Source organism: Aulonocara stuartgranti, assembly GCF_965226115.1.
Source record: "Aulonocara stuartgranti genome assembly, chromosome: 1".
Classification (NCBI taxonomy): domain Eukaryota; kingdom Metazoa; phylum Chordata; class Actinopteri; order Cichliformes; family Cichlidae; genus Aulonocara; species Aulonocara stuartgranti.
Window position 1 is genome coordinate 15,606,775 of NC_138939.1, and position 16,255 is coordinate 15,623,029.

A 16,255-nucleotide genomic window follows, 5' to 3' on the forward strand; every position below is an offset into this window, starting at 1 on the left:
AAAATTTTTCTGGACCACTGCAATATTCTGTAAACCTTGGTCGAATAATTAAAGGCAAGAACTGAGTGGAACCTGAAACGATTGCAAATGTGCTTTAGCCATGATGTAGCTGCAGTATAATATATTACAGGAATAGATACAAATTAAAGATAATAATGTGTACATCTGACAAAGGAAGAAAAACAAACAAACCCCCCCCCCCCCAAAAAAAACCAAACAAAAAAATAAACCCAACTTCGGTCTCTGGTTTGATGTTACGTCAGACGCAAGAAGTTCAACAGTACAATAAATTCACATTGTTCAGTTAGGTCATAACAAGTGCATATATAAACGTCAATAGTAAAACCACAATGACGATAAGCTGTAATATATTGTAAAGCAATATCTGCTGCAATATCAGTATGTGAAACACTTTAGGTTTTGAGCTTTATGTTGCAAGAGAGTGTCCCAGTGTAGAAACTAGAGGTCCTGTGGAAAACCCAGGACTCTCTTGTTGTGAGGCAATAGTGCAAACCACTGAACCGTCGTGCTAACTTGAGAAATAACCAATGGTGTTGCATTATGTTCGGTGACGTCACTTTGACAAGTAGTAGGGAGGTAGTCACCGAAGGTATGAGTTTGAATCCAATGTGCACTATGTAACCGGAAGGTCGCCGGTTCGATCCCCGGGCTCTCTGTCCTGGTCGTTGTGTCCTTGGGCAAGACACTTTACCCTACCGCCTACTGGTGTTGGCCAGAGGGGCCGATGGCGCGATATGGCAGCCTCGCTTCTGTCAGTCTGCCCCAGGGCAGCTGTGGCTACAACCGTAGCTTGCCTCCACCAGTGTGTGAATGAATAGTGGCATTGTAAAGCACTTTGGGTGCCTTGAAAAGCGCTATATGAATCCAATCCATTATTATTATTATGTGGTTAGCATATTAGCAATATATGGGGGGGGGGGAGTGTGGTTACCAGTCAGCTTTCCATAGCTTGTGAAGTTTGAGGTTCTGGGAACTCATGGTAGTGTTGTACAGACATTTTGCAACTATACTTCCAAGCATTTCACCATGTTCAGGAAGAACTCTGTGACTGATTTACTGCTGGTAATTAGTGGTAAATAAACGTCGCTATACCTCACGTTGTATACTTCTACACCCACACTCATTACCGAGTGAGTTACACTTATAGCTCTGCTGTAATGATGCTCTGTCTAAATAACAAGGCCACACTACTACTCCTGTTACATCTTTCCACACAACAATAGTCAGTGGGAAATATCTCTGTATTGTTCCCTTTGAACCTGTTGTTAGGCATCATGTGGTTTTTTGTTGTTGGCAGTGGCGCAATTTTTTTTCTTCATACAATTTACTGCTTCAATTTTGGCAGTTCACAGTGATTGTATACTGTTTCGCAGAGTGATCAGAAGCATACTCATGAACTCAGAAACTGATATTCAGCATGCCAGAGGGAGCTGTTACGACGAAGGGTCAACACTGCAAACAGGCACTGTTTACATAAATCTGATTTATTTGCCAATAAAAGTCTTTGAAAATTATGAAACACCCCAAATTGTTCTTCATTAGATCACAGAAACATGTAAAAAAAAGCTAAATAAAAAAAGTCAAGCGGCAAATTACAGGAAACAAAATTTGTGCCACGTCCGCAGCTTTGGCCACGGCAGATCTAAAGTGCTGCTTTTATAACTTCACTATTCTGTGAAAAGGCAGCTTGAAAACATGCAATCATGACTAACATGTCAATCACAAATCGTCATTTCCACTGCATAATTGTTTGACTAAAGACAGTTGTACTGTGCTGATTGTCAACCACTACACAAATAAGGAGTAGGATACATACTACATGCAAGTCTACTAACAGCAGTATTCAAACTGGCATGCAGTGGCAATATTCTAAAAGACAAGGTTGCTGCTTATAGGCACCCTGAGATTATGGCATTGCCACTTTACTAAGATTCATATTTTTTTTTCTGTTCCCACTGACAAAATTGTATTTCATAATAAAGGTTTTTTTTGCTTTAATAAAATATCTGTAATACATCTGAGCATCATAGGTAACACTTGTCCTGGACACATCAGGAGATACAAATAAGGTAAACTGACCAGCTGTTTTTAAGCAACAAACAAAAAAAGTCATTTTAGACCATTTTTATGCATACCAGCACTTCAATACCAATTCAGTATTGATTATTTAGAAAGGTCAAGCAATGGTTTAATCAACAGAAGAAACAGGGGCAGAAAAGTATCAAAATTAAGGCAACGCCACAAACTGTGATTGTGTGTTGCACTGGAAAAGACTCATTTCACATAAAAGAAAGAAACAAAAGTGGTTGTTTTGTATTTTGTCTTTATCCCTGAGACCATGTTAGGCACATTGCAGTTAAAAGCTCATATCTAAACGAGTATTTTCCACCATTAGTACACTGTATTTCAACAAAGTTGTTAAAAGTAAGTAAAACAGTGGACGCTGAAAAAAAGAAAAAGAAAAAAAAAAGCACAATTGAATATCAGATCTCTTCGCTACTTGCAGTTTTCTGTCAGTCCCATTCTGGCATACATTTGAACCATTTGTCCAAGCGACCTTTCTGACGTCGTGCATCTTCGGTGGGTTCAGCATACTGATCACTTATGTCTTCAACACGAGTGATATATATCCGGGTGACTAGCACACCGAAGAACTAGACAGAGGGAATGAGAGAGAGAGAATCTTAATAAGCATGGTGGAAGAAAGGTGACTGTGGCTGCTTCTCATCAGTCTCATTTGTGTCTTTACCTTGTATCTAAGCCTCCCTAATGTAAGATATGAGAAAGAGATTAAAAGAAGAGATGTGAGGCGGAAGGAACAAAGGAAATGTGTGTTTAGATAAACTGGACATCCTTTGAAAGATCACCTGAAGCAACATCAGGCTGCTTTGTATGCTTCTGAGTTTGTCTTTGCAGAGATACAGAGATACAGTCTGCAATAAGGGCACGCGACTACTACTGCCACATCTGTCCACACAACGAAATTGAGTGCGAAATCTCTCTGCTTCTGTTTCCCAAACGAGAACTAGCAAACTAGACACCTGTACCTCCTCCCAGCTTTGTTTTTTGTTTTTCAGGCCTGAAAGAAATCAGCTAATTATTAAATACAGGTCTGTGAATGCCAAGAAAGTCCATGCAAGAGATAAACCCTCTAAAAGGCTTTTATGTATAATATCTGTGCTTGTCTTATGGTAATGACTTAGAAAAAGATTACGCAAGAAGAAGAGGAAGGGCTTTCTAATTTTCATTTCTGACTTTTCTTTTTGACTCGTTTAAGTTTGTGCCTAATGCAGTTTTGAGGAATAGCTGACAAGTATCTGCACAGCCTTCACCAAAAAAATCTTTTCTACTTACTCTGCAAACGCATCCCAGAAATTAAGCTCACATCTCAGATAACAAAAGCACACATATCAGCAATACTTTAATCTATTTATTTATATTTAGAGCTGGTATTCGTTCCATTTGCTTTTTCATGATTGTGAAATTTGTCAGAATAATCTCAGTGAATCATAGAAATGAGAGGAACAAAGGTACTTTTAATCACATACACATTTTTGGATTGTTCACAGCCAAAAAATACACTTTGTGTATTTTTTTTTCCATTTTAATATGTCTTGAATAAAACTTGCTTAATATTTATTTTATTATTTTTTATTAATTAGACCTACACTAACCACACGTCCAGAAATACACACAATTGGAATCTAAACTGGAAGCTGAGATGAAAATGACTTGTCCTGCTATATAGAGATTTCTGTTGAGTTAGATGAAATTTTCCACTTGGAACTAAACATTCGTAAGTAACCTCAAATATCTGACAGAGTGGGACACCAGATTAAATGTTGGGCATCACCTGAGAAATCAGGATGTGTGACAAAGAGCAAAAGAGAAGCACCTGTGTAATGAACCAGACGACTGACACCTTCTGCACAGCTCAGTGAAGTTCAACATGCTTATTAAAGTCCAGCACAGCCTACATTCATATATTCATAGCTGCCAGAGTGTGTGGATTATTAAATGTATGATTGAAAATGGGATTTATGAGGGTAGAAATGGCAAAGTAATGAAAAACAGCATCTGTGCTGTTACATCCACACTACCAAATGAATCTGGTTCAAGAAAAGGGAAGGATGAAGGAGTATAAGGTGTGCAGAGTGAATGAATAGTGTGCATTTGTTCTTTTAATGCTGGAAAAGAACAAAAGTCTGATTTAAAAAGAAAATCTTTGGTCCATTTTAAGTTCAGACAGAATATTTTAAAATAAAAGTTAATTTTTGTGTTTTTATTATGGCCTGTTTGGTCCAAGCAAATCTAAATAAATTGGACCAGCAAGTAACTGCACAGCTGATTTTATCTCTCCTAAGGCTGTGGAGCTGTCAGATGTGCCTAAGGGGTGAAGCAATTTCCATTTTATTCCATTTGCTAATCTGGGTTTTGGATGATTTATTCGGGGCGACCGTGGCTCAGGGGGTTGGGAATCGCATCTGTAACCAGAAGGTCGCCGGTTCGATCCCTGGGCTCTCTGTCCTGGTTGTTGTGTCCTTGGGCAAGACACTTTACCCTACTTGCCTACTGGTGTTGGCCAGAGGGGCCGATGGCGCGATATGGCAGCCTCGCTTCTGTCAGTCTGCCCCAGGGCAGCTGTGGCTACAACTGTAGCTGCCTCCACCAGTGTGTGAATGAATAGTGGTATTGTAAAGCGCTTTGGGTGCCTTGAAAAGCGCTATATAAATCCAATCCATTATTATTATTATTCCACTGAGCTCTAAAAGGTACACTCTATAAGTCTCTGCAAGCTGTTTTGGTAAATACAGAAGCAAATACAAGTTTGCGTTCTCAAAATCTGAAGTACAAATGACACATCACTGCAGCCACACCTATCACAAAAAGGTCAACTGAAAAACTGTACAACCTTGCATGAAATCTCTCTGTTTGGCCACCTCTAACATTATCTCCCTAACCTGTGTGGTTCCACAAGGTTCAGTCCTGGGTCCAGTATTATTTTCTTTCTACATGCTTCAGCTGGCATCATTTAGTATTTTAATGACATTTCTTATCATTTCTATGGTGATGACATTCAACCATATATGTCTTTTAAGCTTCACCAGCTGGACCCACTGTTTAACTGGGTTTAGCTCTCTAGCAGTTGCCTTGTATTAAATGCCAACTTTACTGAAGCAATAATTATAGCACCTGAACTATATCCTAAAATCAGTCCGGCTCTTGCTTCTTTTGTTTCAAATGTAAAGTTCAGTGTTTGAAATCTCGGTACAATATTAAATTCTTCTCTGGTCTGCGCAGCTGAACCAAAAAAAAAAAACAAAAACAACAAACCCCCCCACAAAAAAACAACAATTCCCGCATTTGTGCTTAGATTATTGTAATACCCTGTTTACCGGTTTTGACAGATAATCTCTCCAAGCTGTACAAAATACTGCATCCAGACTATTAACGTGTTGATATTTAACAACACGTTCTAGAAATCAAGCTCACAACACTCCCACCTTATACTCAATAAATTAGCTCCCAAGAGATTTTAGCATTTGTTTAAAATTCTTGTATTTACACACAGAGTGCTAAGTGGCCATGCTCCATATTATTTATCTCATCTTGTTACAAAAGACACTGCTGCTGACTATCTCCATTTACAAGCTCAGAATTTTTTAGTTGTTCCTCGTACATGAATAAAGGCCAATGAGACAGTCTTTTTAGTCTACATTTGTTTTGTTTAAACAGGCTTTCTGTTGAGACTTTTATTACATTATTTATCTATTTGCCCATCTGTACATCTGTCTATACTTTTGTATTGAGTTTAAACATTTAATTGTTAAAAAGGTAAAGTAAAATTAAATGGTAATTGTTCCATAAACATCCATGGTGGGAATAAATACCAATAATGAAAATAAAACTCATTTAGCTACAAAGTGACATAAATAACTCCTCATATATAGCGCTACACATTAAAATATAACTTAGTCATCCTTGTCTCAGGTAAATCATACTAAACCAGCCTGTTTTTTGCAGCTAATGTTTTATGTTAAATTGTGCTTCTAAAAGGCTTTTTCAGCGCATCTTTTTAAATCCATTTTCTGTCCCATGGGCAACAATTGAAAGATGTATGCCTCTACTCTGTGCCCCTCCCCTCCAGAGCGCCGCACTTTTATTCAGACACCCTTTTGAAGAAGTTAATTGCTGTTGTTTGTACCCACCATCGACAGCTTTCCCGTCACCGCAATAATAACTGTATTTGTTTCGAACTTTTTAAAAACACACAGTTACAAAGTGAGTCACAGTTGGGATAAAACACATTAAAAATGAGTGTAAATATTTGCACATGCAAACAGAGTCAAGCACATGGTCTTTCATTCATTTCTGCATGAACACTCCTATACAAACATATTAGGAGAAGAAAAGGCCACAGATAATGGGAAAAGCTAACTTGTAAAAAATGAGTAGAAAGGTAAAGCATCTGTATCACTATCTCACTGTACAAATGTGTGTGTGTGTGTGTGTGTGTGTGTGTGTGTGTGTGTGTGTGTGTGTGTGTATACCTGAGGCACTAGGATCAAAAACAGAAGTATGATCATAATCTTATAATTGTCCAGCAGCCAGTAAATGAATGCACCGGTGCAGCCTCTGGTATAGATGTCAGGCAGTGGTTGATGCTGTGGGACACAGAACACTGGTGGTTAGTCCAATTTCAAAACTACAAAAAGTCAAAGGCAGCTCCCTTTCCTTTCTTCTAACTGTTTAACTTTCTGTTCCTTGCTTATAATAAGACCAGTCCATTACTTAATTATCTGACACTTGTCCTCAGTTGTGTGAGAGCAACACAGCACACCCAGAGTTATTGCTAAGAAACATTCAGCTGTCAATGAGATAAAAAGAACAGCAACTGCCAGTTTTCTGTCTGCAATTCCCAGTTTAAATGAACCTTCTGTGGATATAAAGCACACAATAGTCACAATGGATATTTCAGCACATAATAAAGTGTTTTATGACTTGGTGGTCTTACCTTGTCATCTAGGGCCTTGTACCCACACATAGTGTTGGGCACTTCATTATTCTGAAAGAGAAGTAAAATGTTTCAAATGAAAATTAACAGAAAGCTGTACAGTGTGGGGACAGCCAGGAGAATAAAAGCTTTTATCTAATCTAACGGTTTTATCTTCAGAACAGAGTCACCTGCAGCCTGCATCTTGTTGTATTAAAACTAAAATTAAGTGGAATTAAAAATAAACCTCTAAATCATTATATCCATGTTTGTTCGCAAAGATAAGTCTGCATTAAGGGCATATATGCTCTGCTCTACAGCATCCGTTGCCACTTATGTGAGTCATCTCTGGCAGGTAGGGATCGTTTTGCTATTTTCTCTCTGCCAAACAGTTTGTCAAGACCATTTTTATTCCACATAAAAATGCTGCTAGTCAAAGAAAGAAAGAACGAACTAACGAACGAAAGATAGATCTAAACATCTAACAAAAAGTTTGACCCAACAAAGAAACCTTTAAATAAAATTAAATTTTAGAGAATGTCGGATGAGATCAGTTTCATTAGTTCAGACAGTTCGTCAAACTGTTGTGTGTTTAGCTCGAGACTTTCTCTTTGTTCTCTTTGTCCTTATAATTACTGGACAGTGTAGGTGTACAGATTACAGGGAGCCTTTGCTACTTAGAGGTGGAGAAAATTGCCTGCACATGCCATGGCTAAGGCTTAATCACAATATAGGGTGAAGAGGTGCATTTTAAATGTCACTCTGCATGCAAGAGCTATTACTTTAAGACCCAGACACACAGACACTGGCAGCCACCGAGCACTAGAGAAAAATGTGCATTCCTTAATGCCAACCACTTTGCAGATGAAAATCAGAAGTTCAGTTGTTTAGCAGTTGCTTGGGGCTGAGGGTTGAGGAAGGTGTCGCCGACAGATCTTTAGGCCTGTGTGTCTGAGAGCTTTAATGACACACACACACAAATCCAAAACTAAAAAAACAAATTCAGGAACAAACATGATAAAATTACAGATTAGTTGGTATCTAACTCTGATCTTCAGCTCCCACTGTGATTGTGAGACTGCATGCCCTCAGTGAGAAGGTGCCTTCCTGAGCAAATAAAATGCCAGCATCTCACAGTGTGTAATTTGTCTCTCAGAAGTGAAGCTGCGTGGGATTTTGGGAGTTCTCCTCAGCACAACTGCAGATCAAAAACCCTCTCATGAGACAGATGAGGATGTATCAAGATAAATTCACGCCACACTTTAGCCATTAAGCCATTTATTCACGTATTTTCACGTGAATATCACCCAACAGCAAACCTGGAATCTTTAGCTTTAACTAATCAGACTTTGTTCATTCCCACTGCAGCCACAAAACATCTACACAATTGTTTTTAAAAACCTCTTAGCATGAAGTGTTCATCAACTCCAGTGAAGAGACAGGTGTGTTAAATATGTGCAATCCTCTTTTACAGGGGACTTAATGTATTCTAGCTTCATATGTTTTTATAACTGGACCCCATTAAAAATAGGTCAGCATGAGATACAGTTTAAGATGATAAATGCCAGTGTCATTTTGGTCTTTTAACATTTGGTTTACAAGTTTGAATGTATTTTAGGATTTTCTCAAATCCACACATATATTAAACTGGTCAACATTTCAAACCACAAATCAGTCTTGATGAGTGTTTGGGGTTATTGTCCTGCTGGAACACCCATCTGTGTCTTGGTTTTAAGTGTCTAGCTGTTGATTTGAGATGAAGCTGAAGAATTTGGAGGTACTCATCGATCATTATTCCATCTACTCTGTGTGATGTAATGTACCACAGGCAGCAAAGCAGCCCCAGAGCATGACACCATCGTGCTTGACAGTTGAAAGTTTGAAAACCTCAAGCTGTCACTATAGTCAAAAAGCTCAGTCTTTGACCATAAAACCTTTCTCCAAAAGGCATATGGCTTCCAGTTCACAGCAGATTTGAGCCTCGGTTTATTCTGAACATCCTACAACCAATTTCTTCTTATGTGATGATGACAGTTTTGGCATTCTTCCAGATAAATTGTGCTTACATAGACCCGTCTGAACTGATGAACTGATGATCTGCAGTTGTTTAGAAATGGCTCCAAGCGACTTTTCCAACTTGTCCAAATCTACTAGTCTCCACTTTAGATTTTTGCTGAATTCCTTGGATTTCCCTTGTTCTGAATATTGGTCAATCTGATGAGTGCTGTCAAACAAATCTTTTTAATGCTGATAAAAGAAAAACTACTGGTTGTAGTCAGTGCAATATAAGTTCAAATTCAAACTTGTGCACCCAATTCTTGTTCCCCCCCCCCCCAACCCGGTCATTAAAAACAAAAGCTGTTCAAAGAAACCATTAAATGCCCTAAATTTCCATGACATTCATGCCCATGATGGATGTAAAAGTCTACCCACAAGTAGTTTCTAAAAAAAAACATAATTTAAATGTTATATACCATGTAAAATATGTACTTGTAATTATAATAATAATAAAAATGTTTTAAATGTAGTAGCTGAACATAAATTGTGCTATAGCAGTATTATCAGAAGAGGCAGAAGCAGTTAGCATCATGCATAGAAACTGGTAATACAAGAGGTATTATTGCAACAAGAAAAGCATATATTGTACCAGCTGATGTAGTGGTAAGACCATCAATAATGACACCTACCTTAGTAGTAACACAGCAGGTATATGGGACACCGCAGGCTAACGGACCAGGCGCACTACAGTTGTGGTACATGTTGACTTTCCAGTCTTTAAATTCTTCACCTCCACAACACTTAAACTGACAAAGAGGACAATATTAAAGGTAAGAAGGAAAAGGAAAGTGGTTTTAAAACACAGGAGAGACAGAGAGAGTCAATAAGTAACTAACTATGTTGTGCTGGCATGATGCCAAAAGTAGCATTTTAGGATGAAATTAATCACAATTAACAACATTTGGCATCCGGTTAGTATTTGATTCTCTCTCACACTTTTCCTTTCAGCCAGAATTTCAAAGGAGCAGATTGAAGGGCTTTCCCCTGAAGAAGTGACGTTTCCCTGTACAAAATATTTTACTGAGCTGTTTACAAGACAAATGAGGTAAACTATACCATCAATATTCACATTCAGATGCAGCTGTGTTTACTATCCAAATACAATTTTCCACTGGTGGCAAATTTATTTGACTGTGCAAACACAGCTTCCCCCTTTCATTCCTTCTACCACATTCTTGAAAAGGTCGGTAGGTGTTGTGATATTTGCACATATCCAAAAACCTGCTTATATCTACTTCCTTCATTACTTTTAAGAGCAGGTGCATTTTTCCTTCCCACTAGAAATGTAAGCTCTTCCTCGGGGATGCATCTTTGTCCCTGTCTTGTAAAGTGCTGGCCTGTTTGTGTACAAAATACTCAGAGCCGACTCCGGCACAAGTCCATCCATCTGTCTATCCATCCATTTCCTTAATAACTAATCCAATTCGGAGTCACGGGGGTTTTGGGCCCATTTCAGATGTCATTCAGTGAGAGGCAGGATACCACCCGGACAGGTGGCTCGTACATCACAGGCCATGTATCAGAATTTATGTTAATATTCAGATCTGAGGAAAATATTCCCATTTCGAAAGAAAACCTGAAAATACAAAATACTTCACCAGGAGGAGATAAAAGGACTAATTTGGAATACTCAAAGAGAATTTGCTGCTTCACTGACCTGCATCAAATTTGGAAATTATCATCTTCACAAGAACAGTGAATCATTATGTGTCATCACCTGCAGCCACGTGTTGTGGGATCAACAAGTGGCTGCAGAGGCTGCACCAGTCATTTTTACTGCCCTCTTCTTTTGCAAACTCTCAAGAGACTAAAGAAACCTAAACAAATCAACAGCAAACAAACTTGGGAAAACACATTAGCGTTAGTAAGACAACAACGTATTTAATAAAGTTTTAAGTCTTCTTCAATATACAAACAACACAAAATCCAGTATAATACACAAAAGCTCTGTTCATTTGTTTCCAAACTCTTCCTAAATGATCAGCAGTTGTGCAACCAGAGTTGGCACACAGGTACATCTTGGGACCCTGAAGGTTTTCACATCATTACATTGCCTAGCAACCACCTACCAGCAAGCTTAAATGACCCATTCATACTGTTTATGCACATAACATCTAAATTATATCCAGATATACTTAAATAATGTGTGACATTTTATGATGGCTTAACATTGCCTAGCAACCAACTAGAAATGGACTAAAATGACCCATTTGTAGCATTTATCTAGCTCCAAGACCTATGAAAAGCCTAATATTGTTTTATTTCATAAAAATAACATTAATTTACATCCATGTAAACCTGAATTGCGCACAATTTATTATGATGTCATGTTTCCCAGCAACCACCAACCAACAAGCCAAAATGAGAATTTGTAGTGTTTATGCATCTACAACATAAGAAAAGGTGGTTCAGGGGGCATTTCCTAAGCGTTCTGTGTTTATTACTTAGGCAATCAGTTTATTCGTTTCATTTAGCTATTCTTACATTTGCTGAAGGCACAAATGTGCACTTTCTTTGCTCAGTTTTCATCGTACAGGGTGGAAAAGTTGCCACACCGATGCTTTGGTGTGCTGAACTGTATTTCCCATTTTCATCCAAAGTGACAATAACAGTGACAGTTTTTAAGGTAGTGCTGAAGAACAAACTCACTGTTAAAATAGGACATAAGCCTTAAATTGGCACTTCTCATTATACAAGAAATGCAAATGAACTTGTCATAGCAGTATCGCCTCAGTTAACAATTAGCATTAATGGGATACAGCTGTTAATGGAGTTACGCCTGTATTTGACTAGCATAAGAAAGAAAAACAAAATTAGACCCAATATAAATGACATCTGGTACCAAAGGATTTTCAATATCTGAATATAAAAATGGGGAATATGTCTCAATTGATGGCACTCGGAGTAAATTACAGCTGCCGTTTGACATCTCAGTTATTTTTGTTTGATTTACGCTTTCACTTGGGGTAGATAGCAACTGCACAGCTGCCTCAGAGAGTAAAGAATGAGCGAAGCAGAGCCCAATACTGGTACCTCTGCTTGGTAGTCACTTATTGAATCTAATATTTTATTTGGAGGGAGAACATGAGGCATAAAGAGAGAATGAGACAAGAGATAAAGAGGGACGATGAATAAATGAATAGATATGAGAGCGCTCTTTGTCAGGCAGCGTCATCAGTATGCTGATATGATGCCAGTCTGCCAAAGCAATACTCCCTCCTCTGTTGGTGTGATTCAGCACAGCTGTTTTTCCAGCACTGGGTCAAGACCCAAAGAAAGGTCACACACAAACCCCCCCCCCCCCCCCCCCCCCCAAAAAAAAAAAAAAAAAAAAAAGCCACAACAACAAACAAAAACTTAATATAAGAACACAGAGTTCTCAGTGTGGTAGGTGCAACAGTGCAGTATCACCCAATCTAATCCCGTCTATGAGCAGACTGTTCAATTCATTACGCAGCCTCATGACATAAAAATGAAGCATCTTTTCAAAACACGTCCATCTCCTGAGATTCTGATGTGACGTGTGAGAGTGATGGATGGATTACACAACAGTTTGTTTACTAAAGTTGAAATTGAAATACAAAGTCATTTAAAAGTGATGTGACACATTTATTTTTATGACCCTCACTGGTGACAGTCATGACCGAAGCCATTATGTTCTAGGGTTGTCCATCTGTCCGTAGCTCTTAAACTGGCAACCTCGACAATTACAGAGCCTTCATGGAGTAATTGTTAAATCAGTTCCCTTCACTTCTCTCTCTCTCTCTCTCTCTTTTCACCCCCAGTGTGTGGCTGAAGGAATTCTGTGTGTTTACATCCTCATGAATGTGACATGTCAGGAATTTGTATAAACATTAATTGGTCAAAAAGTCACCCTCACAAAATATTTAGCTGAGCTGGTTTGCAGAGGTATACAACAATAAGCTGGTAGCTCGAGTTTATTTTATTATTATTTTTTTTATTGTGATTAAATTTCCAAAAGTCCCCTGGAATTAAATATTTGCAGAATAAGCGACTAATTTTGTGACTGTCCAGCTGACTGATGACGAGCTGCTTGCATGCAGACTGTGACTAATCGTATGGTTAAGTCCCCCTCTGAGCCAACCGCTCAAAGCGTGGGTTGCAATTACAGCAACATAATGAGCGTGTGATTACAGGTTAAAGACTGAGGTGTTTTTTTTCAAAAAGTTTGCTAAACTTTTCAGGATCACTTACTATTGTTACTGTATTAATAATAACCATAATTATGACTTTATTTATATAACATTGTTCAAGCTCCACATTACAACGTGCTTCACAGGAGCAACAGAATAAAACAGAATTAACAAATAGAGGGGGAAAAAAGACACTTTAAAGTAAATTTAAGGGGAGGGAAAAGCTTTCTCATCAAAGTATTTTTTAAAAGATGATTTCAAGGAAGTGACTGACTCACACACACACACACACACACACACACACACACACACACACAGCTTAACTCAACTACCTCAAAACATTGAGACTGGACTGACTAATCAACACAAGCGCAAACACACTGACCTACACCACCAAACCATCGTACACACCAACCTGTAAATGCTCTTTTGCACAATATTATTACTGGACTTTTTGCACTAACTTCTGCACTTCCTAATTTTTGCTGCTACACTAAGGAATGTTTACTGTTCCTCCACTACCTCAACTCATCATCACAAAACCTTATTATTATGTTACGTTGTGGGTTTTTTTTTTTGTCACACTGTCACTTGCTGCTCTTGTTTGCACATTTGCACGTGCACTTTGTTGTCTGCTGTCTGATAACAAAAAAAAGTCATCCTTAGATAGTTAGATAGTTTTTTGTTAATTTATGTTGTAATTTATGTTAGGTCAGTCTGTCTTGTCTCTGCTAGCCAGCCAACTAGGCCTCTTAGTTAGCTAGTTTAGAGTTTTTCTGTTAAATTATGTTGTAAATTTATGTTGCATGTAGCACCTTGGTTCCTGGAGGAACGTTGTTTCGCCTCACTGTGTACTGTTAAACTGTATATGGTTGAAGTGACAATAAAGCCAACTTGACTTGACTTGACTTGATTTTGCCAGACAGGTTGTTTCAGATTTGTCCCTTTGAGTTTTCAGTTGGGCCCCTGGAACAGGCAAAAGACCTCTGGTGCATATGGTAATTACTAAGAGGTCAGAAATGTAGCTTGGAGCAAAGCTATGAAAGACTTTAACAGAAATCAGTAAAATCTTAAATTCAATGCTAAACATTGTGTAAAAAGGTAAGAGAAATGTGATCTTGTCTCCTCGTTCTAGCTGAAAGTCTGGCAGCTGAGTTCTGTAGAGTCTGATTTAATTCAGTAGAATGACATTCACAAGGATCTAGAGGTTGGCCATCTCCTGGCAGCCTCTTTTTCTACAAAAATATTTTGCCCAACCAAGTTGACGAATGGTTTGCAGCTGTCACTGAAAGAGGTTGCTGCACCAAAAACTTGCATATAATTCTTTTGTTCACTAACAGATTGCTGCAGTTGCCCATAGTTTGCATGGAAGATGGCAACTTGTATGCAAACACTTGCTAATGAAGCACTGAACAGTTGTGAAAAATTTGAAGTGTTTCTGGCTTGCAACTCATTCTTCAAAGTAAACATTGTGCCTTAGAACTAAATCCAATGTATTTTTCTTATATTTTCACTACTGCTTGGAGATTAAGTAGTGAGAGTTTGCAAAGACGTTGGCGGCTTCCATAAGAACCACTAGCAACCAAAGCACGGTAGTTGTCAATGCAGCACCTAATACCGGTTTGTGAAAAATTGCACCTATCGACGCCAAACAACCTTGAAGAATACAGTTTTTTCCTAGTGACTTACGGTAATACATACCGGTAGGTTCACTGTCTGGACTCTAAAAGTGTGTCACTGGGGCTTTAGTTCCCATCAAACCAGTAGGTCTTGTAAAACCAGCTGCTTGAAATTTTTACAGCAGGGAACCAGTTCACCCACTTCCCCGAGGCTGATATAGCTCCTGAAAATGAGTTTTCTCTGCTTTTACCAAAAATTATAGTATTTTGTCATTTACACAAAAAAAAAAAAAAAAACAAGTGCTGTAATAACTCAGTACATTTGTATATGTACAGTTTTAAACTCTATTAGATGGATGGAAAAGGAGATCTAGTGAAGATTTGTTTTCAGGTCTGTTAATGTTCCATATAATCATAACCATACTGCAATATAAGTTCAATGTCTCTACCTCAACCCATGAAAATGAATACAAGTGTTTCCAGTAAGTGGATGGCAAAGGTTAATGTTTGTGCATTCATGTAAGATTTATTAATGGACTTCGTACTTTTCTTGTTTGTTACTGCATTTTGTGTTATGTTTCTGTGTTTATTATATTTTCATTGACAGACACCACTGGATGAATTTTAATGTTATGCTCACAGTTGTCTCTTAATGAAATTTACCATGTCTATGCACAACTGCTATGCTTAAATTGCGCCAATGCTTTCCGTGATGAATCCAGAATTTGCTTATAAATATGCATGATCACTTCTGAGTGAAACATGCAGCACTCGGGAAAGATGGCGTTTGAAAGAGTGTCTGCCTGAATGACTTTTTTGTTTGAAGTGCTCTAACACTTCTTGGTATACACAACAAAGCCCGGCTGCAGTGCTGTGGGGGTATTTATTGCTGTGCCTGCAGCACAGATTGTGGTTAACAAATGATGTGACGTTTTCAAGCTGAACTGTTTTTATGAAGCAAGTGTCTGCAGTGACTAAGGTATTATCTAATGAGGGAAATGAAAAATTGTTGCTCCTGGCAATGAAACCAACAAGTGGTCAATAATATGACAACTATTTTGATAAATTATGCATGTAATTGTGTGAGAAAAATGTCTCCTCTGTCTCCTCTGCAGGGGCGAAGAAAGAGGCAGCTTACTGGTGGAATAAATGTCACATCTCCATTACAATACTGAGGCACAGTGGATAGAAAGGGCAGCTTGAAATCGAGTTAATACCGGATATGATGCGACCTACCACTTATACATGAACTCTGTGCTCAGAATGAGATGTTTCCTAATATCTTTACAGCTGGAACAAAAAGCTTACAGATGTGGTTTGTCACTGAAGACACATCTTTAAGTATGCTTCAAACTAAGAGATCAATTATTTTGTGGTTCATGTGACATTTATCATTCTGTGTCAAAGGA

At 38.3% G+C, this 16,255-nt stretch overlaps 1 protein-coding gene across 1 annotated transcript in view; it reads right to left on the minus strand.

Moving 5' to 3' along the window:
* Window positions 1-1,486: 1,486 nt before the first annotated feature.
* Window positions 1,487-16,255, minus strand: part of tspan15 (tetraspanin 15) — a 42,809-nt gene continuing 28,040 nt past the window's right edge. Inside the window, exons 5-8 of the mRNA XM_082533168.1 lie at window positions 9,703-9,819; window positions 7,037-7,087; window positions 6,573-6,686; window positions 1,487-2,675 (exon numbers count right to left, since the gene is read on the minus strand). Coding sequence (XP_082389294.1) covers window positions 2,535-2,675; window positions 6,573-6,686; window positions 7,037-7,087; window positions 9,703-9,819 — 423 coding nt within the window. The 3' untranslated portion in view covers window positions 1,487-2,534. The remainder of the gene's footprint in view (window positions 2,676-6,572; window positions 6,687-7,036; window positions 7,088-9,702; window positions 9,820-16,255) is intronic.